Here is a 12,145-nt window from a genome sequence, read left to right on the forward strand (position 1 = left end):
CGTCTTTCTGCCCTACCTGGACACTGTGGGAGGGAGGCCTGTGCCACCTGGGACAATGGGTTCCTGGCTGTTTCCCGGCTTCTCACATTAGATTCCCACTACCAAGAGCTGTTTGGGTATCCTCCTTCTTTGAGAAAATTATTCTTTTCTCAGATGTGCTGAGTATTGTAGGTGGATTGGTCGCCTGGAAGCTAGGCAGTTAGGATTTCTCCTGGCAGGGAGGATCAGAGAGGCCAACTGAATGTCTGAGGTCACACAGCAGAGGAACAGTTGTATTAAAACTCAAGATCCCTGCCCATCAGTGGCCTTTCCTAGCACAGCAGAGTTCCATGTTTCAGGAGTAGCAAACGGACGGTGGTGTTCCTGGCAGATGCCGAGAGGCCCAGCAACAGAGCCAGAGTTTTAGAGTCTTGGGCCCGGGGTCTCTGAAAGGACCTGGAAGCCACAGTCCTTCCTCCAGGCCAGAAGAGCTGCTCCTTAGTTAAGAGACATAAATTAGCCACAGGCGTCTCCACCAGCTTTTGATGAATTTCTCTGCCACTGATGCTAATTTCCGGAAAGGCTTTTCTTCCACCTTCAGGTTCCCCCTCAAAAGGGTTCTTGCTCCTTAACAGTAGATCCATAATGCAGTGGCTCCTTGGTGAGGTCACTGGCATGCTATTCCACCAGCACCTGTGGCTAAAAGCTGGGAATGGATAAGTCCTGGACCACAGCTGGAGGAGACTGGGGCTGGAGTAGGGTCCCACTGGGATTGTTCCCAGATGCACAGATGAGGAGAAGCAGGCCCAGAGAGGCAGGGGCTTGCCTGAGGACACACACAGAACAGGCCCAGATAAGAATATTCATCCGAAAATAGGTATGCTGAACTCTGCTCTGTGAGACCATCTGATCTTGAGTTCTTTCAGGCTTCAAATGGGTCCTCCTCTCCTTCCCATTTGCCCCACAGACCAATGGGCCCAAACCCAGCTCCTTGTGGCCATGAAGTTATCATTGTGATTTTAGAGAGTAGGAGGCCAGAGTCCTGTCCTGACCAGCTTTCCATGGTGGAGAGGAGAGAAGGGTCTTCCCCAGCAACACTGGGCCCTACCTATGTCCCCACCCTGGACAGGACATCCCTTTGGGGTTTTTCCTGGATCTGGTGGGTAGGGGCTGGGGTCCCCCAGGCCCTAGGAGGGGGTGATGAGTTCCCAGGCTGGGCTGGGTGGGAGAGCTCTCAGCAAGAGTGCCCCAGGAGCCCTCCAGTGGGGGAGATGGGGAGTGGTCAGAGCTGGCCTCCTGCTTTTGTCTAAAGCTCCTTGGAACAACAGGACATCTAGGAGTCTCTCTCAACTTCTACCTCCCCTTCCCTCATCTGTCACCAAGTCCTGTCCATCTGCTTTATGAACTTGCTCGCTGTCTTCTATGAAGGACTCATTGTCTAGTCTGCATTGCCCTCCCCTGGTTCCTCCAATTCTACTCTCCTCCTTCGGTTCCTCTGGATTCTGTAATCTCAAAGATCCTTTTGGAAGGTGAATCTGACCAGAACATTTCCCTCCCATGGCTCCCCAGTGCCTCAAGGTAGAGTCCATGCCCTCTCCCAAGCTTACAAACCTGGTGCCCCAGCTCTGGGCCCGTTTCCCCTCTTAGCCTTCCCGTATGGGCCACACTGACACAGAGCTGCTGGGATGGAACAGGCTAATTCCTAAATATCTCCAAGCCTTTGCTCCTGCTGTGCCCTCTAGCTGACATAGCTCCCCCCCCCCCCCGCTGCCTCCATACCCTCCACTCTTTCCTACTGGTCCTTTCAGATGCTCCTCCAGAAGACTTCTCTGACTCACCACGTCACCCAAGTTACATCAGCATCTCCACTGTGCTCCCACAGCCTTTCCCGCTGACCCTTTCTGTCATCCACCCAAGGTCTCAGTGGCCAGGCAACTGGGATGAGAAACAGATCCCTGCCTACTGCCGTCTGAGTACCCAGGTACTTCTCTTTCGCAGCCTGAACAGCCTCAGCACTGCCCTGGCTCTCTGTCCATTTGCCTGTCTGCATGTGTGTCCACCTGCTTCTGTTTCTTCCCTCCACGCCCTTGACTTTCTGGGTGGATTGTTCCCCCGTCTCTTTTATCTGGCTCTGTTCTTCCTCATGCTTTAATATACTTGCACCTCATTTCATGAAGGACTCAAGGTGGCGTCTTTGTCACTTGCGTCCCTTCCTTACTCAGTCCCCATACGCCAGTTTCTCACAGGTGCTTTCTCTCTCCACACAGTTAATGAATTTGGTATATGGAATGGGGAGTTCTGACTCCTTTAGAAAAGTGATGTCCTCTCCCTCACAGGAAGTGGGGCCCTTCAGGGCCCACAGCATGTCGCCAGCCCCTCCCTACCAAGGCCAGATGTGAGAGGGCTGGGGGCAGAGGGCACAGAGAAAAGGCCACTCTGAACCCGATGCCACTGCATCCAGCACTGGTCAGGAGCCTCAGCACCTTTAACCCAGGCCCCTGTGGCACTGATGGGGCAGTCCCACAGAAGAATTGTGAACCTTTCTCCTGAACCCTCCCCCACCGCATCTTCCCTTCTAGAAACTTGAGCCTCATCTAGTGTGTCTTGGGCATAGGCTTCCCTTGTCCCTCACTACAGGGCTCCAGTATGTCCAGCTTGGGCTGGGAAGGGGTCAGTTGGGGAAGGTGAAGCCTTGAAGTGGTGGCACCTGACCCTACTGCTCCTCTTCCAGCCCCTGTCCTTCACCTGATGCCTCCCTGGACCTCAGAGCTTCTATAAGCTTGGGATCCCGGCCAAGCCCCTGGAGCATCCCCCCCCCCCCCCCCCCGGCAGCCTGTGGGCTCTTGGAAGGCAGGATTGATCCCTTTTGGGTCTCCTAGAGTCCACAGGTGGCGAGTCACGGCACGGGACCCTGGGGAGGAAGTCCATGACTCATCCATCGGTGATGAGCGCCTGTGGCCCTGTGCTGCCCACCCAAACTCCTGCCCACCTCCCGGCCACGGGGGCACTAGCCAGCATGGGCTTCCACGGCCACCAGCAGGGAACTGCTCTGGGCGCGGCCAGCCCAAGCGGGGCCCTGGAGAGCCTGAAGCCAGGAGAACCGCGAGACCGCAAGGGCCTTGGGCAGAGCCCGCCCCTGCCCGGAACGCCTGCGTCGCCTGCCTGAGACCGGGGCCGCTCCGTCCCACCGCGCCGCCTGCCGCCCGCCGACTGCTGGCTGGCGCAATGGGCACGGGCCGTCAGGGGCGCAGGAGTCCTCCCCGGGAGGGAGGCCCCGTTCCGCTGCCCGCCCCTGCCTCCCATCCCCCCCACCTCCCCGTCCCCCATTCCCTCCTCCCGCCTTCTATCCCCCCCCCCGTACTCACGCCCCCACGGCGGCGAGTTTCAGCTCCTGGCGCCCTCGCGTCCGCCCGGGCTCTGGCCCCGCGCCAGGCGACTGGATCCATCACTGCCGCTAGCGGGAGGCAGGACGGCGGGTCCCCCGGGGCTCCCAGGCCGCCGGCGCTGTCTGCCCGGGCCCGGAGGGCGGCGGCGGCGGCGCTGCGGGGGCTGCGGTCAGCGCGGGCACCCCGGACGCGCCGCGTCTCCCGCACTAATTGGCCCTCCCTCCGCCGCCCTCGCCGGTAATTGCTGCTTCGCGGGGTGGGGGCGGGCGGGGTGTCGGAGGGGAGGAACGGGCGCCGCTCCGGAGCCGGGCGTGAGGCTCAGCCCGAGCTGAGCCGCGGGGCTGGCGGGAGCCGCGTGTGCGCGTTCTACGGCCGCTTTGCGTCCGTGCGCCTTCGTCCTCGCGGCGGCCCTGGCACGCCGCGGTCAACCCAGGGAAAAGCCTCTCAAGTGCCCTGGGGCCTTCTCCAAGATCTGAGAACTGCTCCCCGCGGGATGGGGCCTGGCAGGGACTTTAGGAACAACTCTGGGTGGCTGTCGGAGACTCGGGTGCAGCTGGGAAGCCGAGGTGGGCGCAGGCCAGTAGGTAGCCTTCCCCGCCCGGTGGTGGGGGCGGGGGGCAGCAGCGCACAAGAAGAGGGGAGTCTTCCTGAGAGGACAGGGTGGATGTGGGGCACGGGCTGTGGGGGGCAGGGGGCCAGCCCACCATCCTGGCTGACCACTGGAATTCCTCCAGGCTCCAATTCCGAGAGAAGGTCCTAGGTATCCCTGGGAGTCCTTTATGAGCCTGGCATCTGCTGCAGCCTGGCTGAGCCCTGACTGAACCCTAGTCCCTCCTCAGCCGCACACCCTCCGATCTGGGAGATAACAGCCTCTGGGCAGGTGGCTCTTTGGAGAAGGTTCCTTCCCCAGACATGTGAGAGAGCCTGAGGAGGGAACTGAGGGACCCTCAGAAGCAGGCCTGGACCAACCTGCAGTCAGACCTCTGGACCTTCAGGTCAGGGTATCCTGTCCGCACTCAAGCCCAGCTAGTCCCTGTGGAGCTCTGCACAGGTTGCCCAGGACCACCCTCCAGGCGGCTGAGACCAGGCCAGAGACCCACTCTGCCACTACTAGGTCATGACCTGGAGCAAGGCCTTTTATGTCTTGTGTCTGTTTCCTTATCTGTAAAATACGGATAATAAAATCCATGACACGGTTGTTGTGAAGATAAATATTTGCTTGAAAGGGGTTTTATCCTCCTCTTCCCACCGTCCCTTTGCTTTTGGGGCTTAGATACTGGGGCATGGAAGATTGGGGGCCTCTGCCCCCCCACACTCTCTGCAGCTTCTAGTTGTCTCAGGGACTCAGGAAGCCCTAGGAATAGAGACTAAGCAACATGGTAGTTTGGGGCATAAAACCGTGGGACGCTACACTATTGTTTATAATAGCATTATTCACAATAGCCAAAAGGTGGAGACAAACCAAAGGTCCATCAACAGATAAATGGATAAACAAAATATGGTGTGTATTATTTATTTATTTTTTATTCAGTCTTAAAAAGGTATGAAATTCTGATCCATGCTACAACATGGATGCATTCTGAAGACAGTATGCTAAGCAAAATAAGCCAGACACAGAAGGACAAATATTGTATGATTGCACTTCTATGACGTACCTGGGATAGTCAAATTCACAGGATAGAAAGTAGAATAGTGGGTATCAGGGTTTGGGGATGAGAGGAAATAGGGAGTTAGTGTTTAATAGATACAGGGTTTTCAGTTTGGGATGATGAAAAAATTCTGGAGATGGATAGTGGCAGTGGTTACATAACAACATGAATGTACTTAATACCATTGAACTGGGCATTTAAATATGACTAAAATGGTAAACTATATGTTATATATATTTTACCAACAAAAAACTAAACTAAACCAAAAAAACTTGTGGTACAGGTTGGGGTATGCCCAGGTCGAGTTGTAGGAGAGGCCAGAGTGAGGAGTCTGGATGCAGCACCAACACCTAAACCCATGGACAAGTGAGCATGGGGTATGGGTGTCCTTGAGGGGCACACTTGAGACAGTGAAGAAAAAAGCCAGGTGTTTTGCAACCCAGGCAAATTGCCACAGCCCCTGAGTGTAGCAAAGCAGGCTCAGCCCAAGGAGGAACAGGCAGCAATGCACCCTTCCTCTGAGGGCTCAAATCAAGATGCCATTTGCTTTGCTCAACCATTTTACAGATGGAGAAATTCAGGTCAAGTCAACATGTTTTTATTGAGGACCATTCCTTGGTCCAGGCTTTGGAGGGACCTTGGGGGGAGGTGAGTAGGGGAGGGAGAGAAGATCCTAAGGTATCAAAACTTCACTACATGTAATAAGTAACCTGCCCAAGGCCTCAGGCCAATGTGATGTGAACAGGCATAAGGTTGAGCAGGATGAATGGTAAATGACAAGCTGGGTGCAATGCTAGGGGCAGTGGCAGTCTGGGTGGATTTCCCAAAAGAAGTGGCTTCAAGTTGACTTTGAAGGGTGGGAGGATTTGGAGAAGGAAGAGTAGGGTTTGCCCTAGGGCTGGGCACAGCATAGCAGGAAAAGGACCTGGCCTAACCTGATGGCATCATTGAGACAGGGGGGCATCAAGGGATGTCAGGCTGAACAGGGTAGTGCAGGGCCCCAAACAACAGGCTAAGGCTCTAGCTCTGGCCTGGAGATAGGAGGGAGCCTCTGCAGGTCTTACATTGTGGAAGGCAGGACGCTTGTCTCAGATGTGTCCATGGTCAGTCTCCCTAAGGCTTAGGTGGTGGGACAATCCCTTAGGCTCCCTACCTGCATAACCACCCTCAAAAATGCCTCTGCTTCTCAGGTCCTCCATGGTGGTGCAGTCTCATCCGAAAGGCCATCTTCTCCTCCTTGAGCTTCACACCCACCCTCATGGTGAAATCCATCCACAGGTACTTCTCTTCCTTGTTGTATTGTGGCCAGTAGGTCAGCTTCCCAACATTGGGGTTTCTGCCCAGAAGGAAGAAGGAAAGAGAATTGTTCACGCTTGTCTTCACCCTGCCTTCTTCTCTTACCCTTCCCTGATTCACCTTCCCTTGGGGAATTGGGGTCTAAGAAGTCTTTACAGAGATGATATATAGACGTAGACCTTTAAGAAAAATTAGAAGACTATGTGGTGGCAAGGGCCTTCCAGGCAGAGGGAACAGTATGTGCAAAGGGTTGGAAGTATGAAAGACCAGGGCTTTCGGAGGAAGCAAGTGTAAGGTTACAGAAAAACATGGGGTGTGTGAAGAGGCTGGATGTGGAAAGAGGATGACACAGTAAAGATTTTGAAGATTTTCATGCCAAGAGGCTAAGGCCTTGGGACTTTAGTCTAGGAGTAGAGGGAAGCCATGAAGAGTTTTAAACAGGTGAGTGGCTTGGTCTGATGATATTTCACAAAGATCCCTTGAGTGTCATAAGGGAGATGTATGGTAAGGAGAGAGAATGTGGAGATGAGAGACTAGTCACAAGGCTAGCCAAAGCTCAGCCCACGTGTCACCTCTGCCAGGAAGCCACTCCTGCCCATCCAGGCTCAGTCAGACACCTTCTCTGTGCTCTCAAAGTACCTTCTGCTCCCCCCTCCCCAGTACAGCAACTTAATGTTTTTGCTATAACATTAACAAGCTTCTAGAGGATGCGGGTCATGTCTGCAAGATTCTTGAATTCCAGCTCCCAGTATAGGGCTGGGTAAAAAACAGAGCATTATGAATGCATGAGTGAATGAAGAGTGTGGTCATGGGACAGAGAGAAATACATCCTAGGGATATTTAGGACCTGGTGACTGGGGAAAGGTGAGGAAGAAGGAGCAGTCTGCTTGGGCTGATTGTGCATTTCCTTTGGGACACGCAGGGACAAATACCAGAAGCAGCTGGCCAGTGGGTCAGATGCCCAGGTGTGTTGGGGGACTAGACTCACCCTGTATGGGCAAAGTTGGCCCTGTATTTCATCATCTGGAGCTCAGCGCCTTCTCCTCAACTGTGGAATGGCTGGGGGTCGGAATATGATGTGACATTTGGAACAGAACGTGGGGGGCTAACATCCCACCCTGCTCCTTCCACTATTGCTTCCATACCAAAAGGCTTTCATTTTCGGGAACATTCTAGATTAGGAACTGCCTAGCTCCTTAGGGTCGGTCAATGGAGAGGTGGCATCCCTCACCCTCCACTATCCACCCAGCCCTAGGGGCCTTTCCTATCACCTCTGCCCACCCATCTGCCCAGCTGCCCCGAGGCCTTTCGGATGAGACTGCACCTGTCCATCTGGCCTCATGCATCCTTCTGCAGCAACCTTCCACTTTCCATTCTTCCTGCCTCTGTTTCAGAGCCGGCCCTCATCATCTCCTCTGGGATATACCCCACCTTCCCTCCCAGTTGGCCTCCAGGCCTCTGCTCCTATTTCTTTCTAACCCAGTTCAGCACACTGAGCCATCTCTCTAAATGCACATCTGGCTGTGTCACTTCCCTGCTTCAAATCTTTCCCAGGGTATGTTGAATAAAGCTGTTTAGCTTTTCTGAGCCTCAATTTCTTCATCTGCAGAATGGAGAAAACTTCTCTTTTTGTAGAACTGTAGAAAGAGGAGACTTCCCTTTCTGGATTGTTGAGGGAATTGAATGAATACACAGAAACGGCTTAGAAGAATGTCTGGCACACAGAAAGTGTTCAAGCGTTTCAGTATTATTACTGTGGTGGGTAAAGCCCTGTGTGATGTGGTCCCAGCTCACCTCCCAAACGTGGCCCTCAGAGGGTACCTGACCTTACACCCCCACTCCAGGCACACTCCAGGTCAGTGGTTGCTCCCCAGTCTCCAACCCAGGCCCCTGACTCCCAGGCCTGGTCTGGGCCCCAGCCTTGCCCACAGGACAGATGGTGCACTCTGTTCAGGGGATAGAGCTTTGGGGGAGGTAGGAAGGCAGGAGGTGCTGGGTGACAATGCTGAGTATCCCTACTCTCAGCATTGTCCTCTCTCTTGGACTGGCTTGGTTTTCTCATCAGCGCTACCCCTGGCCAGAGTGGTACCCTTGGCCGGGGTGAGGGCAGGTCTGTGGACCTGCATGGTCCTGTACACGCACATCTGCACATGCATCTGTGCAGTGGAGGATGCACTCATGCATTGCGGACCTGAGTCTGTGCTGGGTCTGCCCGGGCACTGCACTCACCAGTCCCGAGATAGACATGGCCCACGAAGACTGGCCAAACAGGGTTACGCAGCCTGGGTCTCCACCGAAGGCTGCGATGGTTTTTTTGTACCCAGCGCTGAGCCGCCACCTTGTCGAGCAGCGCCCAGTTCCCGCGGGCCTGCGTGTCGCCCGCGCTCGGAGAGCGGGGCTTATAATCAGGGTCCCGAGCCCCGACCGTCTGGTTGCTCGGGCGATCCTGCCTGGTTCTGCCTGGCCCTGCCTCTCCTCGCCGCGTCCCTGAGACACCTGGTCTTGGGACCACACCTCTTCCCCTAGAGTTAGGTCCCTCTCCATCGCAGTACGGAGCGTCCGCGGAAGTTAGGCGCAGCCCCGGCACGCACCTCTTGCAGCCACGCCCCCACAGCCCCCTCCCCTCCCCTTCCACGCGGACCGCACCTCCTCCGCCCTGAGCCCAAGTCCGGAGGAGGCCGGGTCCCTCGTCCCCCGCGCCGGTCCCCGGCCCCGCCTACCTCAGGAAGGCCAGGATGCCGAGCCTATGCTGCCGCAGCACAAGCACCACTTTCTCGCGGGCGGCCAGTTCAGAGGCATCGTACGTGGAAGCGGAGCCCACGAGGAAGGCGCCTCCTGGGAACCAGACCATCACCCGGGCGTGGAAAGCCGAGGCCTGAGCGGGGCGGTGGAGTGGCTGAGCCGGGCGGCGCGCAGGAAGATGAATACTCAGCCGCAGCAGAGCGTCCCCAGGCGCGCGGGGGCGGTACACGGTCAGGTACAGACCGTCCTCGCGGAAGCTCAGCCACTTGGATTGTTTTCGCGTGTTGGGATACATGGAGGCGATCTGCCCCAGGCCTCCTGAAGCCCCCTGCGGCCACGATATGAGTTTGGGCCCAATGTGGTGGCCATAGAGCTGAGAATGGTTGAAAACCCAGGTTCCGCATTTGAGGGAATAGAACCAAAAGCAATTATTTAGGCAGAGTGTGTGCGTGTGTGTGTGTGTGTGTGTGTGTGTGTCTATCTGCCTGTGTCCGAGTGGCTTCCACTAGCGTTAGGATCCAGGGGTGGGAGGCAGCTTGGCTTCCCCAAGATCCACCCCTCTGCCTTGAGCCTGGCCCCATGAGTCTTTGTGGGGAGAGGTTCCCTGCTCCTGTTGGAGAGGCTGTTGGTGCTATCAAGCCAGAAACCTGGGTACCCTGGGCACCTCCTTGTCTTTCATATCCCCTCCCCTCCCTCAGTCTCTGTTCTGCCTCCCAAACAGCTCTTAAATAGGCCTCCTCCTCTATTCCAGAGCTGCTGCCCTGCAAAGGCTATTACCACATCTGGCCAGGACACTGCCCCAGCCTCTTTATATCCCTTCCAACTCATCCTCCACAGAGGACTGATAGAAAACAAAAACCTGACCTTTTCACTCCCCACCTTAAAACCTTCCTGGGCCCCCTGTGTTCAGGATTAGGTCCAGATTCACCTGCACTGCCCCAGGCCCTCTCCCTCTAGCCTTCTTCTGGCCACCCTTTCCTGCAGATACACATGGACCCTAGCCTCCCACCTCTAATTCCCTTTGCTTCTGTCCCCTCTGCCAAATGCTTTCTCCTCTGCCTGGCAAACTCCTGCTCATGTTTAAGGCTCAGCTCAAGTGGTGCCCCCTCTGCTGGGCAGTTCCCCTCTGTGCTTCCCCAAAGCTCTATCCATGTTGACTATAGTACTGGGTTGCAGTTGAACCATGTACTCCCAAGGGGCAGGGATGGATGAGGATTTATCTGAGTCCTGGCACCCATGTGGACATTTGTGGAGCTTGGCTCTTGGGCCACCTCACCTTTTCTCCCTGCTGGCCGAGCCCTGAGAGTGGCTCTTCTCAATAGTTGGGGCTGGGTCCATCTGACTGGCTACAGGAGACCCTCTCTGCCTATTCTGCTCCATTCTCTGCTTGTTCCCTTGCTGCTCTGGCCCCAAACTAGTCATTATCCAAACTAGTCACTGGTCTTCTTCCCCTCTTAATTACCACCCCGTAGTCTGTTCTAAGCCATCCACAAATTCCTATACCTAACACTCTGTGTTCCAAACAGCTGTTGTCTGACAGGTCATGGCCAGTGTTCCAACAACTGACACCCAGACTTCAGTGCAGTGGATACCCCAATCTCTAAACCCCTGATCCTTGGGGCTCTAGTAATGGCTATCCCATGTTCTGTCACCTGATCCATGGGATTCCAAATAACAATCACAGAGTGTTCAGAATGTCTGGGCTTCTCTCAGTGGTGGTCATTGTTCTAATGACTAACACCCCAGCACTCTAGTAACAGTCATTCATGTTCTAACAGTGGATGCCCTGTTCTCAACAAATAGACACCCAGGGTGGTGGTTATAGTTTTTTTAACATTCTTTTTTTTTTTAAGATTTATTTATTTGAGAGAGAGAGAGAATGTGCATGAGCAGCGGAAGGAGCAGAGGGAGAGGGAGAGAGAATCTCAAGCAGAATCCACATTGAGTGCAGAGCCCTTGGCGTGCCTGATCTCATGATCCTGAGATCATGACCTGAGCTGAAACCAAGAGTTGGTCACTCAACCGACAAAGCCACCCAGGCACCCCTCCCCCCTTTTTTTCTAGAGAGAGAGCGAGAGGGCACCTGTGCTTGTGTGGGATGGGGGAGGGGCAGAGGGAGACAGAGAAAATCTCAAGCAGGTTTCACACCTAGCACAGAGCCCAGCATGGAGTCCAGTGCAGGGCTTGATCTCACAACTCTGAGCTCTTGACCTGAGCCAAAATCAAGAGTCAGAGTCTCAACCCACTGAGCCACCCAGGCACTCTGGTGGTTGTAGTTTCTTAATATCAACTGACAACCAGGTTCTTACAGTAGACATTTTTCTAAACCCAGTGCTTTATCCAACTAATTGTTAATGATTGCCACAGAATATTCTGGACAGTGAGTTACTCAATGGTCTGAATAAATAATTAATACATTTGTTCTGGGTAAATTCCCAAGCCCAAGGCTTCAAAAGGCAGTCATAATCTCAACATGCTCATGTGACTCAGGGTTTGAGCCTTGCTAGAGATTGCATTAAGATTCTTGGACATTAGGGCGCCTGGGTGGCTCAGTCGTTAAGCGTCTGCCTTCAGCTCAGGTCATGATCCCAGGGTCCTGGGATCGAGTCCCACATCGGGCTCCCTGCTCGGCAGGAAGCTTGCTTCTCCCTCTCCCACTCCCCCTGCTTGTGTTCCTGCTCTCACTATCTGTCTCTCTAATAAATAAATAAAATCTTAAAAAAAATAAGATTCTGGGACATTAAAACTGAACCTGAGCCTGTGACCTCCCCATCTTGGAGCTTCTTCTGCAGCGAAGGGTTGGATGTGCCATGTGGGCTTGTCCTTGGGCTCAAGTCCCAAGTGAGAGGGAAGAGCTCAGGGTTCACTGAGTATGGTGTGTGTGTGTGTGTGTGTGTGTGTGTGTGAGTGAGAAAGAGAGAGGGAGAGAGAGAGAGAAAGAACAAATGAACTGCTCCTCACATACTTTTAGGACAACTCAGCTCCCCAGAAGGTGCCAGGGGCACATCAGTGAGCACCTCCTCCTTACCTGGAGCTCTCCCATGAGAGAGCCAAGAACAGAATTATCAATGCCTTAAACACCATCTGGGCCAA

General features: G+C 54.6%; 1 protein-coding gene across 1 annotated transcript; it reads right to left on the reverse strand.

The window, feature by feature from the left end:
• Nucleotides 1-4,900: 4,900 nt before the first annotated feature.
• Nucleotides 4,901-10,937, reverse strand: LOC118550179 (carboxylesterase 4A). The gene is made up of 2 exons (XM_078062490.1): nucleotides 9,031-10,937; nucleotides 4,901-6,350 (listed from the first exon to the last, which is right to left on the reverse strand). The coding sequence occupies exons 1-2, from the start codon at nucleotides 9,345-9,347 to the stop codon at nucleotides 6,182-6,184; spliced, it is 486 nt and encodes a 161-aa protein (XP_077918616.1). The 5' UTR covers nucleotides 9,348-10,937; the 3' UTR covers nucleotides 4,901-6,181.
• Nucleotides 10,938-12,145: the final 1,208 nt, after the last annotated feature.

The sequence above is a fragment of the Halichoerus grypus genome, chromosome 15 (genome assembly GCF_964656455.1).
Source record: "Halichoerus grypus chromosome 15, mHalGry1.hap1.1, whole genome shotgun sequence".
Taxonomy (NCBI): Eukaryota; Metazoa; Chordata; class Mammalia; order Carnivora; family Phocidae; genus Halichoerus; species Halichoerus grypus.